This window comes from Corvus kubaryi, unplaced genomic scaffold (assembly GCF_017639235.1).
Source record: "Corvus kubaryi isolate FWS band 111438036 unplaced genomic scaffold, C.kubaryi_AGA036_p1.0 37312, whole genome shotgun sequence".
Taxonomy (NCBI): Eukaryota; Metazoa; Chordata; class Aves; order Passeriformes; family Corvidae; genus Corvus; species Corvus kubaryi.
In genome coordinates, this window is record NW_024581098.1 from 1,587,115 (window position 1) to 1,605,167 (window position 18,053).

The 18,053-nt window shown below is 39.4% G+C and overlaps 1 protein-coding gene across 5 annotated transcripts in view; it reads left to right on the forward strand.

Moving 5' to 3' along the window:
* Positions 1 to 3,063, forward strand: part of PCMTD1 (protein-L-isoaspartate (D-aspartate) O-methyltransferase domain containing 1) — a 40,879-nt gene extending 37,816 nt beyond the window's left edge. For all 5 annotated transcript variants that reach the window (XM_042029027.1, XM_042029032.1, XM_042029029.1 and 2 more), the window contains one exon: positions 392 to 3,063. In XM_042029027.1, coding sequence (XP_041884961.1) covers positions 392 to 762 — 371 coding nt within the window. In that variant the 3' untranslated portion in view covers positions 763 to 3,063. The remainder of the gene's footprint in view (positions 1 to 391) is intronic.
* The last annotated feature ends 14,990 nt before the right edge of the window (positions 3,064 to 18,053 follow it).

The window sequence follows — 18,053 nt, forward strand, 5'->3', positions numbered from 1 at the left end:
GAAGTGAGGAAAAGCATGGTGAGCAGAAGGAGGCAGAAGAAAGGCATTTGCCTAAACAAATGTGACACAGAGGTAGAAATTGTTTTCCCACAACAGGATCTTAACAGTGGTAGCAGTAGGTGTCAAGATGTGCCAGGTGCTAAAAAGTGACAGTACTTGTATGATTTCTTATGTTTATTTTAGTGATCTGTACATGCTTTCTACTCCTGGACTGTGCCACAGGGTTTGTCAAGGTGATACTATCTAACCTTGTTTCATTTGCATATTGTATCATTCAGTAAATTTCAATTGAATTGTTTTTGAACATTAGTCTCACCACCTTGCAGCTAGTTTGGGGGTTTTTGCTAGAGGGAAATTTCACTTAGTATAACTTACTTTTCTTTCATTCTAGCTCCATGTGCTGTTAGGAACCTCCAGGACCTAGCTCGAATATATATCAGACGCACTCTTAGAAACTTCATAAACGAGGAGATGAAAGCCAAGGGTATTACTCAGAAGGCTCCTCCAAAACGCAAACGCAGGAGATGTCGTAGACGCAGGATTAACACCTATGTGTTTGTTGGTAATCAGCTCATTCCTCAGCCTCTAGATAGTGAAGAAGATGAAAGAATGGAAGAGGATAACAAAGAGGAGGAGGATAAAGATCACAGTGAGGCCTTGAAGCCAGAAGAGCCTCCTCGAAATCTGTTGAGAGAGAAAATTATGAGTCTACCATTACCTGAATCTTTAAAAGCATACTTGACCTATTACAGAGAAAAATAACTTGTTTTAAGTAGAGATAATGCCTACTCATAGTTCCTTTATTCTTGAAAATGTAGCATTTATTAAGAAGTAGGTGGACAAATTATTATTAGTCTTTCATCAAGACTGAAGTACAGCGATAATGGTAACTTGTCTCTATCTTGTCTTTGCTACAAGGAAGACTTGCATTCGACAGTAGAATCCCTTTTTAAAAATCTATTTTTCTTTAAATTTTGAAAATGCTGTTTTAACTCTGATAGAAATATATATTCCATTATGCAGCACTGATCAATATTTTGCATGGTAAGTCTTTTTTGATCCCTAACAGATTTGTATTGATAAAAGGATGAGTGAAATTTTATATATGCTAAATAATTGGTTAAACATGTGCATCTGACTTGATGAGCAATTTGTCTGTATTTATTACTATTAGGGAAGCATTTTAAACATCCAGACACTTATCCTCTAATGTCCAAATCAGACCCTTTTAAAGTTTATTTTACTATGGCTTTGTTGCAATCATTATTACTATGTTGGTATAGGTGTATTCCAACAACACAAGTGCAATAAATGTATACAGACACTGAATGAGCTGGCTTTAGTGAAATATGAAAATTCAAGTTCTGAAATGTCAGATGACCCTGCTACTTCTGTATTTATCTTTTGCCAAAAGATCTTGAGACAACTGACAGCTTCTCTCAGAGCCTTAAAGAAATACCATATTGAATAAGAAGCAAAGCAATGCTTACTTCAGCTCTGCTTATACTTAACTCCATTCTACACTGTCAGTATTTCTAACTAGAGGCAATTCCTCATTTTTGGGAAGTATAGGGCAGTACATTCTGTTTATTTCTAAAGCTCACAGCATTGAGTCAAAAGGTTTGGTAATGCAAGATTGTAATTTAGATTTCAGTCATCTATATTTACTGCTTTTAAGTAGAGGTAGAATTTCAACAAAGTTTAGTTTGTATTGCTTATTGGGATAGCTATAACAGTAGAAGTTAGAATTTGTTCAGCAAATGCACTTTAGTAAGTGAATTTTATACTTAACATGCATCTCCAAGAAGGTAGACTTGTGCCAGCCTATATTTTGTTTCTGAGCATGGCTCTTAGCACAAAAATATTTATAAAATCATACGCATCTTTGGAAACCTAAGAGTAGCAGTGCAACTGTGGGGACCCACAATAGTGCTGATTTAAATCCATCAATGATTTTTCCTCTTCTAGGTGTGAAGTTACTTGCAGTTCTCATTTTTAACTTTGCTTTTACCATCTTAATTTCTTCATTCTGTTGTAACATAACCATGAGGGTAAACAGTTTAGTAAGAACTTGGCATGATATGTATTAAAAACCACAATCATTGGAAACATATGCCTGTTACACCCAATGAAAAACATTCCTAGTGAAATATCCCCCATGATACATTTTATAATACTGGTGACACTTCTTTTTGTGTGAAACAATTAACAAAATAATCACATATTTCTAAAGCAGTAAATGTTCCTATTCCAAATATTTGTAACCAACCAGTGTTCATATGGTCTAGCACTCCAAGATTAACTTCAAAATACATTAGCATTTTATTGCATCTGAGAAGGAAGATCAGGCACAATCCCATGACACTGACTCTTTTTGGTGCATTTCATGCTGTAGTCCCTGTTTTTAAGGTACATCATAGTAATGTTTAATTGGAACTTCATGAAGGCCTGTTGTACCAGCATGTGGAGTTACTTTCCGCAATATATTTACTGTATAACTAAGGAAAAGTATTTGAAATAAATATTCTGACTTTATTCTAAAAGCAGGAAAACCTTATAAGAAATAGTTTTCCAAAATAATGATACTAATAAAGTAATTGTGATGCTTCAGCTATAAGAATTGAACATAATCTTGTTTTAAATGGGTTATTTTAGATGGAGGTTAAATAATCTGAAGTTTGAAATGTTTGTCTCTTCTTTTCTTGGAATCTACATCCATAATCTCAAGAATGAGATTAGTAAATATTACTTAAGTACTTCAAGGACTTTATACAGGATGCTTTCTGAGAAAAAATTTCTGCATTCTTTCATGCCTGTATACTTGGAAAAATGGACAGTGGATGACTTGTCATGAATCTTCAGTATGTAAGTTTTTTTTGGAGTCACTGAAAGAGAATGTTTCCTTTGTGTTTTATATGTGGATTTATTTTACACTCTTGAATTTATATTTACATAAATAAAGTAGAAACGCAAAATTAATTAAAATTTAATTTTTGCCATCTCACTTGATGATGGGGACATTGTTGCAATAAAATGGTTTTTTGTGGTTTCTGCTTGCTTGAATTTCTGTGTTTCTGTGGAAGTATTTTCAGTTATTTGGAAATTCAGGTAGCAGTTGTTTCATAATTAGGTCAGTAATCTCTTAATAAAGGCTGGTTTTGAATTTCAGAAGTATATATTCTTGCTAAATTTTGAATTTTTGCAAAGGTTGAAAGATGAGATGTTATTCATGACACAGGGAAAGCTATTTTGGTCCCACACTACTTTCGAAGTACTCGCGTGGAGAGTTTCCTCTGGAGAGAGCCCAGAAGCTAATATATTGAAGCTATATACTGAAGAATATTTCCATGGTGTGTTTTTTTTTTTCTTAATATTGAGGGGGTGGGTGGTTGTTTTTTTTTTTTTTTTATCCTCAACTGAGCAGTTTCCTGGGTCAAAATAAATAAAGACTTGAAGGTAAGAGCCTCAAGGGTGGTGAGCAACAGTGAGTCACACTTCCTACTGCAACTCCTTCGGGATGCAGCTCCATTTTATTGCCAGTTAGAGGAAAGATGCAAGGTGGGTTGGGTAGGCTGATGAGCAGAGTTATAATTGTGGTCACTGTAAGGAAAGTTGTGATGAATTGGATCTTCACGGGGGTTTCTCTTCTTTGATCTGGAGGGGGGCCCAAGACCAGTGCAGTCTTTTCAAAAGACATGGATTTTTAATCCCATGTCATTCAGGACAAACTGAGCAGCTGCCTCCCAAAAACTTGAAAAGAGCAGTTTTCATTGCAATGAGCCTGAACAGCTGTGCTTGACTGAGCACTCTGTTGCTTGTTCAGGTGCTGGCAACTTAAGTCTGGTTTTTTTTTTTAATTCTGTATTTTTTCTTTCTCTGAAGTACTTTTAAAAATGCATCTTTGCCTGTCAATTTGAAAACAAATAGGGAATGTAATAAAATGTGCTGTGTTCTGATTAAAGCTGTTTTAACTCATTAAATATTTATCCTTATGTCCTTAAGTGTCTGCTCCCATCATTCATGTAATTGAGTAAAACTGAAGGCTTTGTGTGATTTACTAATCAATTATAAAAGATAAAGGAGTGGTGTTCTGTGTTCTTCTCAGAGGTGTATATACTGAACTTCACTTTAATTAGCTGCTACTTATTTTGACAACACTTGAATCATGTGTAAGGTGTTTTCCATAAACTTGATCTGAGAAGGTCATTGGAGTGTAACTGGAACAGGTGTGTATTTCTTGAGCTGCTTTAGTAAAACAACTTCTCAGTAAAATCTAGATGACTGGCTTGGTCAATGCCTCTCTTGCTTCTGTAGCTTCACAGTGTATGTGTCAACTTGTTGAACTACTCTATTTAAGTAAAGCTGGCTTGTTTAGCCACAAGACTTGCACCATGTTTGTGGTCAGTATGGAAGCAAGAATCTAATGCTGATTTATCAGTGCTTTTCAGCATGATGGTAACATTTTCTTTCTAGAGTTTTCTGATTGTCATCCTTTGTATTCTGCAGTGCTTTAAAGAGAATTGTCAGGGGAGCAAAGGGAACTTGCACATCCCTGGTAAAGCTCTGTCCTCTTCTACTGCGAGGGAGGAGTCTATGTAATACCTTGCCAGGATATTTTACAAAATACTGTCATGCTGGAGAGAAGCAAAAGCACTTCATTGTTTTCTCTCACTTTTTCTTCATAAATTCATGACTAGCCGTGAATTTAGGATAAAGAGAGAACAGAGAGCAAAATTACAGGTGTCAGTACAGGCTAAATGCTGGGTGGTTTGGTTTTTTTTTAATAAGCATTTCCTTTCCATTTTGGTAGCCGTTTTATCCTGGCTGAAAAATAATTGATTAGAGTTTCTAACTGCTCTGCTGCTTACTTGACTGCATTCAATGGATGATCTCAACAAACTGAAAAATGTTTCTTGCAGGCAAATAGACCTGAAGAGTTAAATTGCAGTTCTTTAATACAGTAATACAATTAAAATTGTAGCACATGCTCTTCATTTCTAATCCTCCTCTTGGAGTTATGCTCAGTCTCCCTTTGTTTACCTTGAGTTTTAAATCCACAGCTTGCAACTGCTTGAGAGGGTAACACAGAGTTCTCTGCCTCTGCCGTCTTTTGTGGGCGGAATATTCTGTTCACGCTGATGGTTCCTTCCTACCCTCCTGGGATCTGCATTGGGAGTCATTTGTATGTTGGATAATGTGCTTTTTGTATCTTCATTCGTTGTTCTGCATCTCCAGCTTGTATTCAAGTTACCTGTATGTGGAATCTGCATTATGTTAGATACTATATTTTGTTGTTTCAGAGACCAGTTTTGTCAAGTTTGGGGTCTGCATATTTTTAAAACTGACTGTTCTAGAGCTGTGCGTAACTCTGGAATCTCCAGTACCAAGGTGGCCCACACCCGTGTCCCTTTGCTGCTTCCTGTGTCTCCATTTTTCTGCTCCCAGACCACAGCTGTGTTTCCCGCACTATAGCATTGTGTGAGAATGATAAATAGCTTATTCTTAAAATAATATTGACATGCTACTCTTATATGAAACTAAGCTTGTGCCACACAAGTGTAGGAGAGTGAAAGGTTATCTATAGACAACAGGTCAACCAGAGAGACTGAAGTGTTTGTCCTGCCATGGGCAATGTCAGTGCTGTACATATGAGAAAGCTACACAAGCATGAAAAGAAGCTTTCATATCTCGACTCAGTAATTGAAAAGCATTTCTTTCAGGGCTGGAACAGGAGCAGGGATAAAGGAGAGATGGATAATTTGTATGGGGGAAGTTACTGGTAAATAAATGGTAGTGAGAGATCAGTTTATATCATAAAATTAGCTGCAAGTTTTGATTCCTCTTCAAAAATCTTCCATTTCTGCCATTTACCAGGTCTGTACAATCCATAGTCTTTGTATATGTTAGCTTGAAAGGAGATTTTTGCTCTGTGTTTTAACCACTTTAAATACCTGATTTAAATCTTTCTAACCTTATTGTTTGTCTTGGCCTTCAGTTTTCCCTTTACCAAATGGCACAGTGTTATTTTGTGCTGTAGTCAGTAAAAGCAACCCTCTAAAGCACTGCTTTTGTACTCCGCTCCACATATCACAAATTCTCTTCGGCTGACTTTCCATAATCTGTTAACAGCAGTGCCCTTTTTAGATCAACAGCCTACTAAACTAAGTTTGTTACTTGTGGCACTTCACTTGTTCTAGCTTGTTTTTCTCCAAACTTGACGTGTCTGTTTTCTACACAGTTAAAAGTTGTACATCTTTGAAAAATGCTTTTTACCTTGCTGAAGAATTTCATCTAAAACCCTGTGTGTAATCAAGGACACCAGAAGAGGGCAGCATTGCCTTTCGGGAACAAAGGCTGGGTGCTGGCACCTGTTAGGAAAGACAAAAAAATCTACATTGATATTTTTATAGTGAAATATTTCTTTGAGTAACTTGCTTAGATACAAACACACATTTGTAAAATGTAGAGTCAGTCTCAGAAGAGTCTTTATGACTTTTCCAGATAAATTTCTGAAATTCCTGTGTTAGGTGTATAGTATAAAAGGTTTTTTCTGGGTTGTGCTTTAATGCAATCCGAGACTTTCCAGAAGTGATGGTGTGGATAAAGCCTTTCACTCATAACCATTCAAGGTACCACACTGCAAAAGGGTCAGTAAGGGTTTGACTAGCTGTGTAATTGGGCATTTGATGCCTTCAGCTGCCAAAGTTATTTTGGACTTCATCCTAATGCCTACTTAAGACCTTTTGTTGAGAACTGGACATCTGGGCAGATGAGGAAAGCACACCTGCGCAGAAAACTGCCATGGCTGACACACCCTGTGTCTGTGCATGACTTACAGACATGTAATGCAGTAGCTGCTGTTCCTGCTGCACAGTGCTGCTGCTCCTTTCCTGCTTGGAGCAGAGGCATAGGCTGGGAAGCCAGAGTTGTGAAACAAATACACATTTTATGTTCTGAAGCCTGTAGAACTATAGCCTGGCCCCTGCAGGACATTTCCCCGAGAAGGAGGTGTAATCTGAAGGAAAGTGCCTCAGAACTGTGCTTGCTGCTGTGCTGCCCAGGGCCCCAGCAAGACTGTTGTGTACCTTCCAGATACTCAAGCTATGCCACAAACAGATCCCAACCCTACCTTCAGCATTTTCAGCAACAACCAACCTCACTATCCAGCAAGCTGGCAGCTTTTCAGTCCTAAGAGCTTATAGTCTCTGACAGTTGTTGATTTACTTTCTGAAAACTGGGCAAAATATGAAAAGGTGGCCAAAAAAGCAAGTGTCATATTTAAGGCATAAACCCGATCTATCATACTGTTTCCACAGCTTGTTACCAGTTTTGCTAATGATGCCAGTGCCGAGATGAGCATTGGCAACAATCTTGCTCAGATGCAGTTTCAATTTTTCTTGAAAAAAACAATAAAACCAGCACATTTCTAAACAATTGTAATAGCAGAGGAAGGACATGAATAGTGAATGTTCAAAGGCCAGAGTGGGGATTTGCAGGGGCACAAATGTTGTCAGGCTTGTTAGCCCAAATAGCACAAAGTGCCACTAAACATATGAGATGCGGGAAATGGGTAATGAGCTGTCTCCTTACGAAAACCTCTAGTGCTTCATTCCATGGCCCTTCTTTTCTACTCCCCAAAGTAGGGATGGTATGAATATGTTGTACAAAGGTGTTACAGGATTGCCATTCTAAGTACTGCACTAAGTGCAGTTCCACTCCACATTGAGGAACCAGGATTTTAGGTTTTGTTTAATTCTTACTAAATCTTTTTAATTATGACATGCAACTCCAGGACCTTATCTTGCTTCAAGAAATTTGGTTTAAAAATAAAGCAGACTATTTTCTCTTTGAACACAAAAGTATATCACATTTTTAATTTTTTTTTCCTTTTTTGTGGAGAAGGCAGTGATAATGATGTGATACTAACTTGAGATTTAAAAATCAGTAGATCATATAGGCAAAGGTCCACAATGGTGTTCAAGTGTCCGGTTGCCTCTTGAGGTACCTCAAGTAAAATATTGTATGTCCATAGCTTCTTAAGTGCTACCTCAAATTCCCACCTGCTTGCTTTGGGGTTTAATGTAACTTAATTGCCACCCAAGTCCCAACAAAGGATCATGGAGCAGCTGTTTCCTGGTTCAGTTTGTCCTGATTATGCCTTTTCCTGGTCTTAAGAGTCAAACATGGTTAGAAGGGAAAAAGGGATTTTACCTCAGTATTTATTTTAAGGACCCTTAGGTGCACCACGTCCAGGCGGAATGCGCCAAAACGCACACTGCAATGCACACCCACAATAGATCGGGTATAACATTATAGGTCTTGCTAATTAGCACATCTATCAAAGATTCCCCAGTGAGAGGCTCGAGTGAGCTCCTCCTCCCCAAGGAACCTTCCCCTGGATGGTTCTATCTCAGTTTACGAAATGTGTTCTGGAGAGGACCTTGGGGTCTGGGGCACACTGATCCCTAACTACGAGGCTTCCAAGATGTTTAGTCTCCTAGCTTGACAAGTCCAGGAATGTAGGCAAAAAGCACTAAGAATACAGAAGTTGTAAAAAAAGTATAACAGGGGTATAAAAGAAAAGGCAAAAAATCTTCATGGCATCACTGAAAGCCCAAAACACTCCTGCTGGATTAGGCCTTGGAGAAGGTGAATGAAGCTATTGCAAACAACACCAGATACTGGTGCAAGTGCTCTCACAAAACCAGGAAGACAAAGGTATTCAATGAAAGTTCCCCTGTGACAGGTAAGAAATCTAAATTCCATGTTGGGAGAATTTGTGGAAGTGAATTACAATCATCTTTTGCTCTCTTAGACTTCAATATATGGGGCTGGTTTTATTAGTTCCCATGCCATCATGCTGACTGTTGTGAATCCCATGCTGTCCCCACAAGTTATCTCAGATGTGTGGTGGACAGGTAGCAGGACACCAGGTTCATCTGTTTAACCCTTCTGGGGAAAAGAAGTCCCACTGTGGTCTTGGCACCACACAGCAAAACTTTTATTTGCTTGCATGTGCTCTGTGTTACGTTCAAATCTTACCTTTTTTTTTCCCCTCTCTCCAGAAATTATAGTGTTTGTAAGTGAACTGCCTTTAATGATGCAGCCTTGCTTTGCTGCTAAGCTGTTTGGGGATTTCAGGATCAGTATTAAAAAAGAGATTGAAAAAGCTATTGAAAGTGTTTAGTCACAAACAAGAATGGCAGAAACACCAACTATGCTGCTTTGACAATTCAATTTTTAAAGCTCTGTGTCAAAGCAATTTCCTAATTAGAACTTGGGGATATGGCTAAGAATAGATGATAAAACCTTTAATGAAAATAGCTGAACAGTAAGCTTCTCACTGTATTGTTCTCTGACATCCTAGAAGTAAATATTTTAGAAACTTTCCCTCAGAGTAGAACAGACAGAATAGAAATTTCTGACTTGGATTTTACCTATAACATCAATGATGCGAGCACAAAAAGCAGTAGTCTACTTAGGAGTACCTGAAAAAGATAAAATCCTGATTCCATTCAAGTCAGTAAGGACTCTGCTGTTGCCTCCTGTCTGCAAACAGGTAAAACAGATATGCAGAGATGGGGAGGAAGGAAGGGCTGTGGATGCCCCCAAAAAGGGATTGGAATGAACTCACAGTCACTAAGTGGTGATTTGGCCACCAGTTCCTGCTTTTTATGGGGTCTGGCCAGCCCTTCCCCAGCCAGGGCTCACAGTCTCACCATCACCATCTCACCCCAGTACAGCGTATTTCCCTCAGGGGAGCAGAGAAAATATTAGAAAACTGTTCCTGTAGTAATTCAACTACTGAGGAAAGAAAGTGCTGGCATTTGCACTTTTTTCATGAGAAAGGAGCAGTACAAGCCTCTATCAGGTGAGTGCTCAGCCCCTTCAGTCTCAATGAAGATAAACGGTCAGACACAATGAAATACCCTGCTCCTGGAACTGTAATATTTCAGATCTGCCCTCCAGTCCCACCTTTTCTTCAGCATTTCCTTTTAGCTGAATACAGTCCCTAGCCTTTGCAGTTCCCCTGTGCTTTGGCTCCAGCCTCAGTTTGGGGGCCTTACAGAGGGGAGGGTGCCTGCTTAATGCATATACCATGCATATCCTAAAATCTGCTGTTAAAAGAGCTGACTGGAGGTGGCGAAAGTGCTGCAGTGGAATAGCTCTTTGGTATGAGGCACAACAGCAGTCTGGGAATAAATATAGATGCTCTACGCTGTGATCCAAGGGAACAATATTAATTTCCTCTGAAGATGCCAGTCTATTTCCATGAAAATGCAGAGCTGAAAACAAAGAGCTCGTCTCCAAAATTTTCTTCAAGCTTTTAAATGCTGCCTGGCAATAGGAGCATTTATCATCTGTATGCAAGATGTCCAGAAGTTAGGGAGTACTATGCAATGCTTATGCTAAAACTGAGATCTAAGTTGCTTGGCAGATCTGACCACAAATTTTGAATTCTGTCAGCAGATCTGAGGAAACAGCCTATCTTAGTAAGAGGGATGGAAAAAATCTGAGTGGAATTGAAGATTCCTTTCCTGGTCTGTAGGTTACCATACATGTCATTAGCCCATGCCTCAGTTTACCCATTGGGAAAACATGCATTGTGTCACTTAACCCCTTTGGCAAATGCTTTTACAAGGAGAACTTCTTCCCTATAAAAAGAATTTTGTTATTTAAATGAAACCTTACCCAGCTGGCCCTAGATCCTGGTGCAGGACAAACCAAGTCAGTGATCTGCTTTCCTCCTGGTTTCTTACTGGGAAGGAACAGGGAAAGGCAGCAGTGAAGGAAGAAAGAGCAAGAGCAAAAGAGAAGGGAGTAACCTGCCCATTCTACAGAGAATGTGATGTAGCTTTTAGGCTCTGAATCTAGATAGCTTCTTGCTTATCACAGCCTGAGACTGATACTGTCTCTGAGGAATTCTGGAAGCAGACCATATTTGGCAGATTTCCTCTTACAAGACAGTTTGGCATCAGTAATATTTCCTCCTTTTCCTGTAGGCTTGTGCACAGCTGAGTTGTCCAGCCTTGCTTTCATTACTTTCCAGGGGAGGAGAAGCTCTTGCTCTGCTTTCTCTTTCCCTTTAAAAAGTCACAGAAGAACCTTGAAATGCTTGAATTTCTGGATATATCAGCAGTGAAAGTGCAGCAGCTCCAAAGATCCTAGTGCTGGCAGGACTTCTGAGCAGAATAAAAAGCAGCAGCAGGAGGACAAAAAACTGTCTGCTTAACTGAGAAGTGCTTGTTTCCTGCACCACATGGCTGCATCAGGTGCCCTGGCTGAACAAAAAAGGTGCTGGATACTTTGCTAGTACAAACAGTAGGTAATGTCCAAGGTAATGTCCTTATGTCTGAGGAAGCTGAAGCATAGCTGATGGCAGGCTTTAGGCCACACAGAGCAGTTGCTGGTGGAGGAGGCTGTTGTGCATTTGAAGGTTTGGGATTTGCTGGCTCTCCTTGCCAGGATACCTTTATCTCTGCTCACAAAACAAGCCTCCCACACTAGTTTTCAGAGCAAACTTCACTGCACAGCCAGTAATGGCAGATGGTTTTCAGCTTGATTACTTCTACTGTCATTTAGTTAAGGTTCCCACATGTAATTTTTGCTCTCCTTATGTTTGTACATTAGAAGGGGATGCTTGGAAATGCTTGTTTTGTGGGAGTGTAATACGAACAAGAAACACTGGATAATGATTACAGCAGCATGGGATTATCCAATTACTATTATTTTAGACTGTGTGTTTGTAATCAGTTAGACTTTTGAGCCTGCCACCTCCTTGTGAACTGTTTAAAATCAAAATTAGTTTGATTGTAACTGATTAAAACTATTGTGGTCAAATATGACTTGTTTTCCTGACCAGTTCTGTGTGTGTGTATGGGATGATCTGAGTCAGGTGTTTGTCTTCAGGAAAGAGTTACAGCGTCTCTGAGAATTTTGTAATCATTTTTCTTGTCTTTATAGCCTTAATAGGGATCTGTCTGATGCTTTTTTGGAGCCTGGGAAGCAAGCTCCAAATAGAAGGGTGAAAAATGGAGGGCAGGAAATTTTAGGGGAACGAAAGAGCTTTGGGTTGGATTTGATCACAATTTAATTAATCTTCTCAAATACAGTATATTACCTGAAGCTGCTAAGCAGTAAGTTTTATAGCCACAACACTGTGTGAAGTTCCTTCAAATTCTCTTTCCTGAAGCTCAGATCAATGAAAATTTCACCCTCTCACACCCACTTACTTCTTCTGAAAAAGAAAAGAGCAATTTACAGTCACAGCACCTACCTACAGCTGGGTGCTGGAGGCCTTAGTAAAGAAGTGAAGTGATCTGTGGATTATATTGGCATTAAGAGATGAATTACAATATGATTATCAAAAACATTGCTACTGCCGGTACTGGTCGAGTCACTGATCATTCATGAAGGGCCCACATGTTGAGCTCACTGCACAGTCCGTGCACCAGCTGACAGCTTGAAGTCAGACCCTGCCCATCACTCCTGCATGAGGGAGCCTCTTCTGTGGAAATTTCCTATGGAAATTCTGCCTGTGTCTTGAGCAGCACAATTTGCCCTGTCAGAGCCAGGGACCTGGCAAGGTGTTATCCACAAGCTGAAAGAAATGTGGAAATGTGTAGTGCAGGGAGTGGAATAGCACTGGGAAGACACTACATATGATGCAGTATGGAAGAGAATGCGGGAAAAGTCTGTTGAGAAAATCACTGAAATGTTTTTTCCTCAGTGGATGCCTATGAGTGTTTTTTGGTCAAGAGTTGTCACTTGGGAGGGCACCAGCCCCCTCCAGGCTGAGGCATATGAGGAATCTACCACCTACCATAATAATCATCATTGTTGCATACCTTCCACAAGAAGGAACATGGTTTTATCTTGGCAGTTCTTCTTATTATTGGTGCTGTACAATTAATCAGTGCTTTGCACAATATTAATGGGGGATCTTAAAAGATAATTAAGGCTATGTTCCCCATAAAAGGTGGATTACTGTGGTGGCCGATTGACCAGTGGTACAAAAGACAGAGAGAGCTTTTTGGTAAGACAGTCTCTGGTGCCAAAGACTTACGGGTTATGGTGAGGGAAAGGAGCCTCTGCCAGGATGCCTTGTTTGGTTATGGTAATGTACCCCAGTTCTGCTTCCCCGATTGGCTCCTGGTGTTAGCCACACCCCTGTACTTAAGCTCGAGCTGTCACATGTTTGGGGTCATTTGCCTCTAGAAACCTTCTCAAGTTGTAGCAATAAGCTGCTTTCTGTGGAACTCTAAGCAAGGACCCTTCTCAACTCCTTGCTGTCGGCTTAATATTACTGAAGCCATCCCTGCATCTGTGTGCTCATGTATGTGAGCCATGGAGCCACAGGGGACTCAGTAACAGAATACATGTAGGAAATGGAAACCTCTGGGAGCAGAGAGATTTATTTTAAAATATTTAAATTAATTTAATGGTAACAAAGGTTTGCAATGTGTTATAAGAAATGAGTTGAACTCCTACAGTGTGCCATTTTTCAGGCCTGTGACCTGAGAAAAGAAGATACAAGTGATAAAACCTCTGCTCTGGAACATATCTACTTACCATAAATAAAAAAAAAAAAAATCACCCAGCCCTGAAAATATACCCACAAGCACACTAGGTAAGGGTTGGTATGCGTGTAATTGTCCCTGTTTACTTATTTACTGATTTAAGCTGTAACCTTATTCTGTCAGAGTGTACAAAAACTAGGGCTGTTTAAGGATAAGCTAAATAAACTAAAATTAAATGCAAAACTACATCTGCTTGAAATTTTATCCATTATCTTCAGTATTAACCTGGCTACACATACACATTGCATGCAGTATAGTCCCTCAAAGAGCATGAACTCCCATAATAAACTAAGCAATGCCTAAATCTTCTGCTTTTTGCAATGGATCAGAACACTGGAAGATCTAAAAATCTTGGTAATAAACACAGGGGTTTTAGATGCAAAATAGCTGCTTGCTAACAGAGAGTCTAACATTGTCTCAAATGTTTCAGATGAGTGCTCTGCATTGTTGCAATATGTTGTGCAATCCTCTGGTGAATTGTATGGGAATCTGTATAGAAGATAAACACCAACTAAAGAAAAAGTCAAGAAAGTGCAATACGTGGTTGGCATTTGAATGTAGGCAGTGCTTTGTCAGACATAAATTTTAAATACTTATTTGAAAGTTGGGGTTTTTTCCTGTTTTAGGATTCCTTTCATATATTGTAGAATCTCTCCTATGTATTGTATCTCTCACTTGGATTGTGTCAAGTCCATGTTTGATCTATTCCTAGCATGTTTTGCTTGGTGTAGAAATGAAGAGTTTGCCTATTCCTGTGAAGCAATGATACAAAGTGTAAAAAGAGTAAGGATGGTCAAAAAGATGCTTTCCATCTTGAAGAAATAACGTCTTTTTTGTCAATGACAAAATAGGATTTGCTTGAGATTTGAGAGTTCTCAGTCCAGCTAGAAGTTAACTTTTCCTTAGCAGGAAAGGGCATCAAATATAACTTTGTTTTTCATGTTTCAGATGATATGTCTAAAGTTGTGATCATCTGTTGGGGGGTTTCTTTCTTTTATTTTGTGCTGTTATTCATTGAGCTGGAAACCCTTTCAGTGTGGACAAACATTTTTTTTGTGTGTATGAGCTGAAACTACTCAGTTGTAGAAATGTTGTGGGATTGGACCCAATTTGATCCCTGGTTTCTTGCATAGAGTCTGTGTTCTTCATCCATCTTTACCTGATGTCTTGTCAAATGTTCCACTCTCTGATAGCCATTCAAGAATGTATTGGGCATTTTTCAGTCTATTAATTATGTCTAATTACAAACCTTCCTGCAGCTGAGCAATGTCTTGTCACAAGCTTATCTGAACTGACTTTAGAAACAAAGGAAGTGTGGATGGTGTCTATCCAGCCTGAAGGTTTTTGCTTTGCAGTTTACAGTTTGTTATGAACATTCCTGACATCTTACCTCTCTAAATTGAAAGGAAAAAGCAAAGAAGACATGAGAGTTTTATAATAGGAGTTCCCGATGCTCAGGTTTGAGGTCCATCAAAAAGATCAAGTTTGGATTGCAATTGTTTTTTCAAGGGAGCATGCTAACAAAAGTGGCATGCTCTTGTTCTTTCAATGTCTGTTTAGTTTTATGGTATCATGTGGCTGCAAAGATTTGCTTTGGTACTGCCAGTGTCCTGGATTGTGGGACAGCTTCTCAGACATCTCTCAGGAGATGTGGGATGCTACGGCAATGCATGCAGAAACTGGTCATGTTTATGCTTAAAACTTCTGTAGGTACCTGCTCAGATCTCATTCTGTAGTTCTTAGCAGTGAGATTTGGCAGAGGAGCAGTTTTGTCTCCCCTCCAACATCCTATGACAATTCTAAGGCTTTCTGAAAGTATTTGTGATGTCAGGTTTAAACTTGGCAATTTTGTTTTAGAGAACTAATAGAGCATTTTGTTAAATATTTCCCTGTACCTTTTAAAAATGTCTTTTTCCAGGGTTTTTGGTTGGTTGGTTGGTTTTGGTTTGGGGATTTTTGTTTGGTTTTGTTTTGGTTTGGGGGTTTCTTTTTGGTTTGGTTTGAGTTTTTTTGCTTTTCTTTGTTGTTTGTTGGTTTTGTTTGTTTGGTTGGTTTTTGTGAGGAATATCCTATTCTTTAGTGTAAGAACAACTAATCTTCAGAATGGTTTTAAATCAACAAGACCTAAGAGGCTCCTACTCTCATCTTTCCCAAACCATACCTGAAAAATACTGTGGTGCATGCAAGATTTTAATCTACAGATTCAATTTCTGTTCATGAAAATCTAGTCATGCAGGAAACCATTAGAGGAAATTGAGCTACTAGTAATAATGAACCCACTCATACGAGTCAAATTTAAAGAGCATAATATGAATACCTGTGAGGAAACTTGAAGTATACTTCTGTATACCCTTTGCAGGCATTGTGTGCTTCTGAGCTCATGTTAGATTTCCCTAAAAACCTCCACCAATTATAAAAATCAAAGCATCAAGAAATAAAGAGGTTTTTTTTCAAAACAATTTTCAGCAAACAATTCCCTGTTGCAGTGCATGTGGCAGTGGCCCCTGCAGCAGAGCATTCAGAGGACTGGTGGACAGGCCTCCAGAACACAGAGGTCTGATTCTCACCCCGTGGTTACGGCGAGTTCCCATGTTCCTAGTGGTTCTTAGTTTATATGTTTTAAGTTTATTGGGTCAGGAATTCTCCATCAAGTTTTATGCATAAGCTCATGTTTATGCATTTTCCTTAATTGCTTATGTATTAGTTCTGGAAAGTTGTCCCTTCTTCTATGCCCCATTGGTCGGTTCATGTAATTCCCTCCCTTAAGTTATCTCTATTGGATATTCCTCTGTTAACTCCTCCTCATTCAATCCCCATTGGTTGTTTACCGTTGTTCCACCCCTCTATAAAATGCTGTGCTCTCCCCTTTTTGCTGGTCTTTGTCCCTGGACCCTCCACCAGCAATGAATCAGGTGGAACCTACACAGAGATACCTCTGTCATCCTTTGCTTCTGCCAACGCTTTTACACCACCTTTGTTTGGGGCTCTCTCCTTGCGAAGGAGCCAGCTTTTCCTGCTTGCTGCAGCTGCCAGCTTTCCCTGCAGCCTGCAGCTGACAGCTTTCCTTGCTTGCTGCAGCTGACAGCTTTCCCTCCTTGCTGCAGCTGACAGCTTTCCCTGCAGCCTGCAGCTGACAGCTTTCCCTCCTTGCTGCAGCCGACCCCTGCCTGCAGCAGCAGAAGCCAAGGATGTCTCCAGCTGGACGCTGTGCAGCCCCAACAGTGTCAATTCTCCACTCTCCGCTTTAGAGAAGTTTCTTCTTAGTGCTTCCATGTTTCTTAGAAATCTATTTTTCACTCTACTTTTCCCAGGCTGGCAACTTGTTTCCTTAAAAAAGCTGAAGGAATAATCTTCTCCTTCGTCAGTGAGAGCTGGCTGCTTATCATCGCTGCCTTTGAAAAGCCGTGTGGAACAGTCATCTGGTTTGCTGCAGTTGTAGCACTAATGAACTGCAGCTGATGCCTGGGATGTGCAGCCTGTCGTTCATGAAGAGCACAGAAAATACTTCCAACATACTCAGCAATGTCACTTTGAAAAGCATTTAATGACACATTTCCTTTTGCAATATATAGCCAGAAAAGTTTCGTGCAAATATGCAGGGAGAGATGGATAGCAGAGGAATCTTGGGACTTTGCAAGAGAATCCTTCCAGTGGAAAAAGAAAAATATTTTAGCAAAACTTTGCAGTTTGACTATTCTTGTAGAGAAATATATTGCATTTTTACACTCTGTTCCTTTCACGTGTACTAAACTGAGAACAGATTTTATTGTATAGAATAGGGAGAAGCATAGTTTATTTTAGTTTTTATACGATTCACTGGAAATTATTTAAAGAATGTTGTTTCAGAGCATCATTCAAAAATTGTCAGTTACAGTGACAGCTAGTAATGATCTATAAAATTATAAACTCAGTTTATGGGTGCCAGTGTTACGTTGTTATGAGCTAACTGTTTAATAAGTTCCTCTTTGTCATGACTTTTCTTTATGCTTAGTTTGTTACTGCGTAGCAGTGAATCAGGTCCATGGAATGTATATAAATGAAATAAAGGTTCTTGGAATAATTTTGGGCTGGCTGCTCTTTGGTACAAGAAGAGTGAAAAAAATTTTCATCAGGCTGTTATCCAGTTTCTAAAAATTGACATACGGGTTATCACACTTTTATTAGACTTTTTTTTTTTCTTTTTTTTATAATACTGGCCCAGTTGTAGATAAATCCTATACTGATTGTACAGTCAGCCTGATGCTACAGGTCTTCCCATTTCGTGTTTCTAAGCCACCTGCAAGCCTTGGCTGATGACTGGGTAGTCATCATCCACTACAGCCAACAGTGAATAACTATGTGCAAACCTCTTCGTCTGCAAAACTAAGGTAAACTGGTTGAATTTGAAGGTTTTTATGGGAATTCACTGAATGGGAGGCACAATAGAGGGTTCTGGTGCTGTCTTGGTGGCTACAGACCTGTTGGGGAGCGGGG